At 40.7% G+C, this 12,601-nt stretch overlaps 1 protein-coding gene across 1 annotated transcript in view; it reads right to left on the bottom strand.

Moving 5' to 3' along the window:
• The window catches only part of CIITA (class II major histocompatibility complex transactivator), a 32,438-nt gene extending 20,768 nt beyond the window's left edge, over positions 1–11,670 (bottom strand). The window contains exons 1-2 of the mRNA XM_062588235.1: positions 11,373–11,670; positions 551–694 (exon numbers count right to left, since the gene is read on the bottom strand). Of these exons, the coding sequence (XP_062444219.1) occupies positions 551–694; positions 11,373–11,670 (442 nt within the window). The remainder of the gene's footprint in view (positions 1–550; positions 695–11,372) is intronic.
• Between the last annotated feature and the right edge of the window lie 931 nt (positions 11,671–12,601).

The following is a 12,601-nucleotide window of genomic DNA, read 5'->3' as shown; positions in this document are numbered from 1 at the left end:
CTGCTTTCTCTTCTGTCTATGAAATCATTGGTCCATGCCCTCAAAAGCTGTAAAATAGCATCTGCTAATGGAAGTCCATTGTGTTGGTGCCTTAGATCTCAGAAGGAAACAAAATGCTAGTTCGATTGCAATGGTTTGGCTTCACTGCAGGCTCATGTTTTGCAAAGCTTTTGGCTTGAAACTATGAAAGTGTTGAAAGTTATGTCTGATCAGCCTAGGATAGGAACACTGGCAAATACTACTTACAGGAATGACATGCAAACCAAAGACACTACATATCACCTCACAAATTAATGGGTAATATGTACAGTATGTTTCATTATATCCACTGTGCAGGAAGCTTTAAATATGTACACAGTTTTAAGTAGATGATGGCACCTGGAACCAGTCCCTATTTTATATCTAGATAGACACAAAGTTATTACATCATAACACCAAGTATCCATTGAGCTTAGTTCAGTGACCACAAACGGCTACTTCATCAAGAGATAGTAATGACTTACAGAATGATGGCTAAACAGATCAAGCAGTTTTTAAGAGTACTACTAACCTGCAGAGAAGTCACTTTCTTCATTTTCAGATGATGTATGGTCAAAGAGAGTATACAGATGCAATGGATCAATATCACTGTGCAGCAAATCAAGATAGCCATTTTCAGGCACAAATGCTGAATCCATGATTTGTCTCTTGCTGTCTGAAATTACATCACAAAACAATGAACAGGGCAACAGAGCATGTTATTTATGAGGTATGACAAAATCACAAGCTTTTGTAAACAAGAATTTCCACAAGCCCAGCACTTTAGCTTTTGTGGACTACAAGGCATTGAGATCTTAAGACTATGAAACTGGTGTTGTTTAACAAGTCTTGAGTTGATTTATAATCCTAAATTGCTTAAACTTATGGAGCCAGATGCAGCTTGTGATAAGTTTTGTCTAAGTTCAGCAACAGCAAAAATCTATTTTTCACTCTGTTTGGGGGAAGAGGATACTACACAGACTATCCGGGCCAAAAGTATCTGGTAAAAAACTGAATAAATTGCAACTCCTGTAAATTCATCAGGATATAGAAGGTACAAGCACAGATCCAAAAAGGCACTGAGGAACAAGAAGACTGCAGTGATGGAAGAAGAATCCGATACTGTTCTGTCATGACAATTTCAGCTTCAGGTTGGGAGGGCACATCCCAAACTCCTGAGCCCTGGAAAGCATTAGGAGACATCCCATCAGCACAAGACAGACAGTGAGAGGTAGAACACTTCCACTATCTCTTCCTCCATACTATTTTAAAACTCTTGTGTTTCCTTCCAGCTGTTCCTATAGGAATAGGAAAGCTCACACATTCTGCCTCAATATTCCATGTCTTGGAATAAAACAAATATTGGCTTCTCAGTGTTCACAGAGCACTGATACGGATGTATCACCGGTCCAGTCAAAGTCATTTAACCCACCATAATATTCAGATGCCAGCATGAAATGAGCAAACTGGCAAATTTTCTAGTCCACAACCTGTTCAAATACTTGACCACATATCACAACCATGAAAAGTTTTAGCTTGCCAAAATTGTGTTTTGCAATGAAGGACAGCTGTAATATATTCTCTTCAGTATTCTGCCTTCAATAGAATGTCACTGTTGTCCCCAGTTGCACATGTCTATTTTCCCAAGGTGTGAAAATGTGGAGCAACTTGCTGTGGTATCAAGTTTGCCTGTAACTTGAAGAAAAACAGCTAACATTGCAGCTCTGAGTAAAGCAGAAGGGCAAACCTGCTAACACTACTACATACTACTTTGTTTGTTCTAAACTAATACTCATTTTTCTTACAGCCCAATATGCAATTATCCCTTCAGCAGCCTGGAGGCAGACCCTCTCTCTGCATTCTGCAGCAGAAGACACCAGAGTCTAGGGCCAGAACTTGGAAGAGCTGGTGCACCCAGTGAGGCCCCACCTGTAAGAATAACCCATACTCAGGCAGTTCTCCTTTTTCATGTGGCCTTTTTGTGTGGCCTTGTCACATTACCAACATCACAAAAATTTGAGATTATTGCCCACTCTGCTCTAAATGGAAAGCAGAAGTTGACCAACTTTCATGAGAACCAAGAATGAGATTATAAACATATTGGATTAAACTTTCAATTTGTTGTAAGGTCTTGGTTTGCCACTTCCTCTGCTGAATTAACATAAAAATCCAAACACAGCCAGGGCCTTTCAGAATTTCAAGCATCCAGATTTTGCCAAAAACGATGTTGAAGCATTACCTCCGATTCAGTACAGTTCTTGGATTGGGGACAGTGAAGTAAGTGGAGAGAAGTTCTAAAGGAAATGCAAAGTAGATAAATGCATCACTCCTTTCAAGCTCAGGGATCAGTAAACTGCTTGATGACAACAGCCCCACAAATAGACAAGCCCGATGGAAAGAAACTAAAGCTGGCCTACTTAGCCTTTACAGAAATACTGTTTTAGTTAAGTCATCGTTGTAAGAGATTTCATTATTTTAAACCTTTCTTTGAATGGCATAAATAATTCAAAATGTTATGAGTTATAACAGTCAAGAAAAGTCAGGAAGCAGCCAAGAGGAAGCCTGGCTGGTGCAAAGTCCAACTAGAATACTGAAAAATAAAAAGTCTTATAACCCAGGAATCAAGTGTAAGAGAAATGCAGCCTTCTACCTCGTGAAGAATGAAGATTGCCTCTCCTTCAAGAATGAAAAACCTTATTACCTGTTCTTTTTGCTTCACCAGTATGAACGGCCCTGAACTCACCCTCTTTCTAAGCTAAGCTTAGATTAGCTTTCTCTAGCTAAGAAAGTAAAAAAAAATTTTTCATTATTATTTTTAAATAACACCTTCTTTCCTCATTACCTTTTACTCCAGCTCCATTGCGGCATTCATTAGACCTGTGTACCCTCTGTATTACCGCATGATACCTCAGTGCATACCTGCTATGGCAAGACTTGCACTCAGGAAGCATTTGTTTGAGAATCACAGAATGGGTAAGGTTGGAAGGGACCTCTGGAGATCATCTAGTCCAACCTCCCTGCTCAAGCAGGGTCACCTAGAGCATGTTAGACAGGGTTGTATCCAGGAGGGCCTTGAATATCTCCAGAGAAGGAGACTCCACAACCTCTCTGGGCAACTCGTTCCAGTGCTCTGTCACTCTCACAGGGAAGAAATTCCCCCTCACGGTCAGGCGGAACTTCCTGTGCTTCAATTTGTGCCCATTGCCTCTTGTCCTGTCACATGGGACAACTGAAAAGAGTTTGTCTCCACCCCCTTGACACCCTCCCTTCAGGTACTTGTACACACTGATCAGATCCCCCCTCAGCCTTCTCTTCCCCAGGCTGAAGAGGCCCAGCTTTCACAGCCGTTCCTCACAGGGCAGGTGCTCCAGTCCTCTGATCATCCTTGCAGCCCTATGCTGGACTCTCTCCAGTAGCTCCATGTCTCTCTTGGACTGGGGAGCCCAGATGATGTACACCAGATGTGGCCTCACCAGGGCTGAGTAGAGGGGCAGGATCACCTCCCTCGACCTGCTGGCAACACTCTTCCTAATGCACCCCAGGAGACCATTGGCCTTTTGGGCCACAAGAACACATTGCTGGCTCATGGTCAACTTGTCATCCACCAACACTCCCAGGTCCTCCTCTGCAGAGCTGCTCTCCAGAAGGTCAGCCCCCAGCTTGTACTTGTGCCTAGGGTTATTCCTTCCTACGTGCAGGACCCTGCATTTGCCCTTGTTGAACCTCAGGAGGTTCCTCTCTGCCCAGCTCTCCAGCCTGTCCAGGTCTCTCTGAATGGCAGCACAGCCCTCTGGTGTATCAGTCACTCCTCCCAGCTTGGTATCGTCAGCAAACTTGCTGAGGAGGCACTCCGTCCCCTCATCCAGGTCACTGATGAAAAAGTTGAACAGGATGGGACCCAGCACTGAGCCCTGGGGGACGCCACTAGCCACAGGCTTCCAACTAGATTCTGCACTACTGATGACGACCCTCTGAGCTCTGCCTTTCAGCCAGTTCTCAATCCACCTCACTGTGCACTCGTCTAACCCACACTTCCAGAGCTTCTCTAGGAGGGTGTTATGGGAGACAGTGTCAAAAGCCTTGCTGAAGTCAAGGGACACAATGTCCACTGCTCTCCCCTCATCTGCCCAGCCAGCCATTCCATCATAGAAGGCTATCAGATTGGTTAAGCAGGATTTCCCCTTGGTGAATCCACACTGGCTACTCCTGATCACCTTCTTTTGCTCCATGTGCCTGGAGATGACATCCAGGATGAGCTGTTCCATCACCTTTCCAGGGATGGAGGTGAGGCTGACGGGCCTATAGTTGCCTGGGTCCTCCCCTTGTTGCCCTTTTTGAAGACTGGGGTCACACTGGCTTTCTTTCAGTCCTCAGGCACCTCTCCAGTTCTCCATGACCTTTCAAAGATGATGGAGAGCAGCCTAGCAAGAACATCCGGCATCTCCCTCAGTACTTTTGGGTGCATCCCATCAGGGCCCATGGATCTGTGAACATCAAGTTTGCCTCGAAGATCTCTAATCCTATCCTCCTCGACCAAAGGAAAGTCTTCCTTTCTCCAGGCTTTCTCTCCCATCTCCAGGCTCTGGTATTCTTGAGGGCTGCCCTTAGCAGTAAAGACTGAAGCAAAGAAGGCATTCAGTGACTCTGTTTTCTCTGTACTCTTTGTCACCAGGACCCCCGCCCCATTCAGCAGCAGGCCCACATTTTGCCTACTCTTCCTCTTGGTACTGATGTATTTGAAGAATCCCTTCTTGTTGTCCTTGATATCTCTTGCCTGATTTAATTCCAGATGGGCCTTAGCCTTCCTCATCACATCCCTGCATACTCTGATAGTGTTCTTATAATCCCCCCAAGCAGCCTGTCCCCTCTTCCACATTCTGTGTGCTTTCCTCTTCTGTTGGAGTTTCGCCAGGAGCTCTTTGCTCATCCATGCATGTCTCCTGTCCCCTTTGCTGAGCTTCTTTTTCCTTGGGATGCACAGCTCTTGAACTTGCAGGAAGTAATGCTTGAATACTAGCCAGCTCTCCTGGACCCCCTCTTCCTTCTAGGGCCTTAACCCATTGGATTCCTCCAAGTAGGTCTCTGAAGAGCCCAAAGTCCGCTCTTCTGAAGTCCAGGGTTGCAATCTTGCTTACTGCCTTGCTTCCTCCATGCAGGATCCTGAACTCCATCATTTCATGGTCACTGCAGCCAAGGCTGCCCCCAACCTTCACATCTCTAACCAGTCCTTCTTTGTTGGTTAGTCCTGTATTCTGCATATACAGCCAACAAAACTCACTTGCAGGCTTTCAGCATTTTGTTCAGTGCTCTTTTAGAATTCAATCAAAACAGTATGAATTAAAAACTACCAGAAAAGCAGTTAAAGAAATACTAAACATCACCATATCAAGACAGAGAATCCATAAAAGAAATAGCAGATGTTCACTTAAATCACACACAAGTTTTGAGAGTTGAACTTTTTATATTTTTAAAGATAAGAGGGATAGTTATGATTATCATCTGGCTCCAATAATTTGATTTCACCATATTTTTACTTTTTAAAAGATCAACACGTTGAATATACTGAGTAATGGAGTTTGCTACTAACTAAAATCAAATGGTAGGTAAGATAAAGGAGAAGATTTATACAAAGATAATAATGTAAGGTTTTCTCCAGAAAAAAGGTAGATGTTTGAGGCAATTTACTAGGGGATTTCCTTCCTCAAGCTGTTGACATCTGAACTGACAAGTGATAAAATGACTTCCCACAAGAGAATGGAGGCTAAGAAAATGAAAAAGTGAAGTCATTTTAGGAACAGAAGAAACCCCCTGCAATTTAATTCACATCAGTTTAGAAAGCTGTGGATAATTCATAGCAAACAACAAGTAGTGCCATGCAAATCATACATTTCTTAACTGGAGAATGACATAACATTATTGCTCTGTACAGCTCTCTATCTTTCGATTACAAAAGGACAAGAGAATGGGACTGACATCAAGACAGAAGGTTTAAAAAAAAATACAAACACAGAGATTGCTGAAGAAATGCTGTTCTTGAAACACGCAGGACTCCCAAGTGCTACCCTTGAGATTAGCTAGGGTGAAATAAGCTGACAGAGGAACAGGTTATATCAAACTCTAAAATACAGAGTCCAATGAAACAATTCGATTAATAAACCCTTCTCCAATGGTACTCTGAATTAAACACTTCAATGCCACCAACCATGACTTTCAAGCTTTTTTTTTTCTTTTTTTTTCTGAAAAGACATCTTTCAATTTATCTTCTCTCTTATTATTCCTCTCCCCTCTGTTATGTGTCATTGTTCACAGCCCACAAGAAACTTATCAGAAGACAGGGTTTTTGCCCCACGCATTTGTTTTGGAGTAAAGCTGTTATCCCTGTGTTTTCTGCGATCTGGATGGTAATAAGGAGGAAGGAAGCTCATGCCATGCTACAATTACCTCTCTCTTTCCTCTCCCCCAAGCCTTAACTCTCCTTCAGCTCCATAGGTACCTACCAGCTTTTCCTTTCAGAAATGGCCTTATTATTCTCAAATTCTAAATAATAGCACTCAATTTATATTTAGCTTTGAAAGTTGCAGTTTCTCTCTCATCTCTAAAAAGGCTAATACATCTGAAAGCCTATTTCCAGTTAGACTACCTGGTTTCATTAAAGACACTACTTTCATCTACAAATCTCTTGCCTGTGCAATTGATGTTATTTTCCATGGGCTTTACAGTCTAAAAAAGAACAGATGATGAAACAAAAAAGCTGTTCTATATCTTGCCACATTCTCCTTTAGATGTGTTTAAAGAAATTAGAGAAAAAAAGTGTAAATATCAACTAGAAGGATCTTTCTTCTGTTTTTCAATGAACCTAGCTACATGATGACCAGCACAAGAGATTAAAGAAGTGTAACTACTCTCACTTCAGTTGGTTGAGTTCAGGCAGATTAATAGCATACTATCCTGTAGGTGTCAGAGTTGTAAAAGCCTTTGAGAGCAGAATCCATATTCTTGTATCCAGTATCACCTCTTGTGTCACAACTGTGCCATGGTCTCCCATCCTACAAGTATGATGGAATACAGTGGCACTGTAGACACTTTGTCTATAAGTTTTTAGCAGAAAACTACATCTGCATTCAGCGACTTTCTCTGAGACAGAACCTCAGCCCTTCTGAAAGAGAAAATAAAATTCTAGAATTTCTTGCCAGAGCTAGAAAAGAACCTGGAAATAAGACAACTTCTTCCAATGCTCCTCAGTTTCACTTTCCATAAAGTCAACACTCGGGTAAAAAACAATTTATATTCCTCACAAAACCCAAAATGAACTACAGCAAGCTTTCTACTAAGCAACATGGCTAAACACAAGACAAAAACAATAAAATTCTCCAAAACTTTACCAACTTAAGAGTAGACTCATCTTACTAATATTTCAAGCAATACCAAGGTGGATACTGACATGCCATACTTATTAATATCCAGAAAAGGTAAGATAAGATGGATTTATCATGACAAAGACACTGCATTGAAAAATTAAGGAAAAACTGACCTGGAAAAAATGGATCGTTCCTGTTCTTTCCCTCTGGATTCTGTAGCAGGAGATCATCAGAGCTGCTACCATTGCTTAGTGGTTAAAGAAACTAGTAACACAAAGGAGAAAACAATCCAGGGCAGCTGCAGCAGAAAAACTAAAGAATCAGGGGAATTCCAGAGAGGAAAATCAAGAGGAAGCTCACTCCTAACAATCCCTGTACAAGCACCCTTACATTTTTCAGCAATTTGTCACTAATTTATTGTGGTACTTTACTTACTCTGTTCACTGTGGGACTGATCAGTTAACTCAGCTGGAAACTGAAATTGGATGAGCGTAGGTGTAACAGTCCTTGGCGCTCCCCAAAATTCCTTTTCTTCTTTCCTGTGAATTTCAGCTCAAATCTGTCCCAAAATCATATCTTTAAGCAGTGTATCAGTAAGAATAAAGTAAGCAGCACACAAGCACTCTTACCTTGCAACTCTGCTCTAACAGAAGTGAAAGTATTTTTTCACATGTTCAGGAACCCTACCAATCCAAAATTAGTTCAGTATCTTATGCAAGTATGTTTTGTCATTACCCCCAAATGACAAGCACTGGGTCTGATAAAAGAGGAACTTGTAAAGCTTATCTGACTTATACCTGGTGTTTAGTGTTTGCATGTACCAACAATTTAACATATCGTATTTGTTCATTTATTGCACTTCAACTGAAATACAGCTTTTCCTTTATCCTGCTAGTTCCTATCTGGCATAAGAAAGAGATATATTTCAATATCAGTTATATCATTAAGTGTTCCTACCATGACGTCTAGCTGCTTCAGTGGCTTTGCAACCCTGTTGGTATCATTAGATAGACCTACACAAATTAGAAACTAATCATGAAAGGGAACATACTGTCAAACGAGCAAATACTTTTTGTGGTATAATTCCATTAGCTTATAGCCTATATTATAGCTTATAGCAAAAGCTCCATCCCTGCTTGAAGGGGGAGGGAAGAAAGCAGGATATGCCAAACTCTGTAGCACTCAGGACCTGCTGCTTCAGGAAGGCAAGTTTTTGGTAAGCTGGCTGGTGATAACTGGCTTCTGTACAAGGCTGTGGTTTCCATTAAGATCCTGTAAGCGAAGCAGCTCTGACCTGCATAGCACCTTTCCCTTTACAGAGGGTAGCTACTTCCACCCAGTTCCATGGGAAACATGCTCACCATATTTCCTTCCTAGGAGCTGCTGACCAGTTCCCAATATTTAGAGATATGAGGTCCAGCCTGAGGTGCAGAGCACTAGCCATCTCTCTTCTGGCTCTCCAGCCAGGCAGGCAGTTGTGTTCTTGGGCTTCTTCCTGTTGTGACCATCACGAGGCACTTGATACAACAGGAACTTTTGGCTGTTTCTAGTTTCAGAACACTTCCTGTCAGTTCTAACTCTAGTCCATTCTGAGTTTTTCCTTTTAAGTGGTCAGATAAGCTGCAGAGACCCTGGAATAAATCAGGGCCTCTGCTTGGTATCTAGAGGATCAGCCACTCTTAGACAGGTCAAAATTTTCCAGGGTCCCACAGCATCACTGTTTTACACATCTCCACTATGCACATTAGAAGAAAAGGAATATCTCTATATAACAGTAGTCAGTGTAGAAACTAATGAAAGGTTTTCAAGGACAAATACTCTGCCTATTTGGACAGGAGACAATAATAAAATCATTGTAAGGGAAACTCCTACAAAAGCTAAGGGGGTTGTTGTTAACCCCATTCGAATGTGGAGCACAACCCCGTAAATTTACCATCCTTGAACACAGATTTTTTTATTAGCTTCTGAACCTGTATTTCCATGAGATGCTCTCCATATTTCAAGAATGGAAGTCTAGGCAATAAAAGAGTAGGGTTGTTTACTGTAGTCTGAAACTATAGCAGATAGTGTCTGTCCACTTTTGGCAAAACACTCACAGCTACTTGGAAACAGCAGAAAGGAATTGCTGTAGCTAATCAGATTAATGGTTCATCTAGTGAACTAGTCTACAGAGATGGTCTGAGAGACAGAGTTAAAAACAGAGTGGGAACCAGGAGGCTGGGAGACAGCTGAGAACATTCTAAGCTCCTCAAGTGACCATCAGCTTCTGTGCTTCAATTTTTGCTAATTCAAAATGAAGATATGCCACCCTATTTCAGAAAGAGGAAACAGAATTATTGATTAGTACTGGAAGCTCTGTGAAACTGATGCCATTAGTGCACTCTTGGCACTTGCCAGGTGGGGAAAGCTAGGACATTTTTGCCAAGAGATTTTACGTATCTGTATCGTGATAAAAAACAGCAGCAAAACTATGAAGTAGACAGGGAGAAATCTGCTGATAGTAACCTGCAACTCTCCTGTATCTCTTTGCAAGGCTTCTTCAGAGTGCAACAACCATGAGATGCAAAGCTGAAATTCAACAATTTTGACAACTAGAGTTAGAAAATGACTTGTTTTAAAGGAAGTTGAAGCCTCTAATATAATTTTGAGTCATTTCTTGATGAATTAATGTCTCCCAAACCACTTTTTCAAGCATATGTTAGGGAATAGCAAAAATAGTCAAATGTGTGATGGAGGAAAACTAATGGCTCTTTGGATGCACTTCAACTTCCTTCTGTTATGTCTCAAATAGATGCAAGCTTTGTGGCAGAGTCACGTCGCATGACAGGATCAAGATCTTTGAATGGAGATTTTAGATGCTACCACTACAAAAATGACAAGGAGGGAAAATTTTTTCAAGCACTTCAGGGATTTAATTAAAAATAGAAACCAAACTATGTATATCCCCAGCATAAATAATACTAGTATGCCTACTTTTAAAATATGAATTCTTGGCATTACATTTTAATTTGTGCAATAACAACTCTAAAATCTTCTGGCTGAGTATTTCTTTTCTCTCATGAATTATCCTTAAGATTTTTTCCCAGCATTTCTTCTTCTATTCTTCTACTTCCAGCAATGCCTTGTCAAGTGAGGCTGAATACTGCCTTTTTTTTTAATGAGAAGAAAAAAGTCTACTCCCCATACATTTTAGCCCAAGATCCTTCCATGTGTCTTACAGGACTAATAAAGTATTCTGTTAAGTATTCTTTCATTTCTGTTTAACAGTTTTTTATAGTAGCTTAGTTTTGTAAAAGTAATTCTGAATGCTGTAATTTAAGATGGGGTTCTGCAGCCTTACATGGGAGGGATGAGATAGGAGGTCCCAGAGCTATCCTTTTCCTAGTCATATACAATATAAATTCTTTGGTGGGTCAGACTTAAAAGTCAAGTGAGTGTATCGCCTCAGAATCATCAGGTGTTTGCATTTGCTCTTGTGCTGCCCACTAAGAATCTCAAAACTCCCGAATTCAGCCTTGTAAGTCATTAAATACTTCCCATCCTTAAATTTGCAGCAATCTCTCATAAACCCTGCAGCATTTGCACTTACAGACACCTGGAACTTACAGTAGAGAACATTCCTCCTACCTGTGTTTGCAAAAGAGAGATTTCCTGACATGAGTTGCCAGGATGTGCTATGAACAAATGCTGCTCAGACTATCAATGGTTGGTATGTCAGAGAAGAACAACTGACTGGTCTCCTTAATCTACGTTGCATTTCTGGTTCTTCAGAAGGCTGCAAACAACAAACCTTACTATGGCCTGGCTATGAAAATATATATCCAATAGCTACTCTGTATAGGTGGATTTGGGTTTAGTTGCAGTTACACTACATTCTGCACTCCTCCACTTGCTCTCCACTGATGCACTTTGCTCTATGCTGTGATACTATCTCAGAATGCCATAAACAAAAGTAAATGTTTAACAATGCAAAAAAGAGAAAGAAAGCAGATTTACCAGAAATGTACTTGCTTCCTGTTGGCTCATTATCTGTGATGTTTTGAGGCTTACTGCCATATAGTTTTAAACAGAGGGGAATAAAAGCATTCAAGTATAGATCCCATTTTTCCACAAATGTCAGAGATATCTTCCTTGCAAGGTCCTCTCTGTCTTTTTCATGGAGCAAGGTTTGATGGTACTCCTTGGACATCACATCTTCTTTCAGCATGAGGTTAAGCAATGTATGATCATCAGAATCTGTAGCACTTGAGAGCATATTCCTTACTCTAGGCAGGATCTCCTTAAAAAGATTCATACCTGCAGCTGAAGATGTTTGAAGGAGGTCTGAGCAAAATCTGAACTGCTTCAATTAAAAAAAAAAAAAAATCCACTCAGTCAGCATCAAAAAGATGAAGTGGAAAAAAAAAGTTAAGAGGCTTTGTCCTGCAATAGCAGAGGTGTTTCCTCATTTGATTAAGACTTTAAATAATGTTTCCAACAACAAATAACTTCTTGATGAAATGACACAACAGCACAATCCTTCCAACCTTCTGTAAAAAGCAATTTTCCAATCAGCAAAGTCACCTGAAAAAATAATTCAAAAAACATTCGCCCCATTGAAGAAAGAATGTTATAACTAGATCTCGGTCTTCCAGTAGAGATGGACTGTGGGCCCATCAGTGGGCCCAACAAGGTCATTGCTCAATGAAAACAATACTAAAAGCTTCAGCACAAAACAATATTACACATTCTCTGTAAGAGACAGGTTTAAAACTTTTAGACACACATGTAGGGTTAGAGATTAGGCTGTGAGTAAATTCTGCTTTCATGAAGTCAAATGGATTAGAACAAGGGTGAAAACTCTGGGATAAAAATGACCCCCAATCCAGCCTGAGCTTCTGCCATATTTGAGTTACTAGAAAGAAAAAAAAATAGGAAAAAGAGTTAGGCATGACTGCCAGCTACTCTTACTCAAAGTTAACATATTTATATTCCAAAGGGCAGATATTTTAAATTAATTAAAAAGAAGAGTTTAAGGCTCCAGTTCAAAAGAGTAGCAAATCTTCCATACCAAAGACTCTTTTCTGTATCCAAATCTACTACATCTTGAGCCCTCAGTTCAGCTTAACAATAATAATAAATCTTTTTTAATACTACCTTCTTGACTCATTTCTTAGTCTTATTTTGTAGAGCTCATTTTGTATGCAATGTCTGATTAGGATATTTCAAAGACTTCTAACTGCAAT

Source organism: Rhea pennata, chromosome 15 (assembly GCF_028389875.1).
Source record: "Rhea pennata isolate bPtePen1 chromosome 15, bPtePen1.pri, whole genome shotgun sequence".
NCBI classification, from domain to species: domain Eukaryota; kingdom Metazoa; phylum Chordata; class Aves; order Rheiformes; family Rheidae; genus Rhea; species Rhea pennata.
This window is presented reverse-complemented; position numbering and strand designations above follow the sequence as displayed.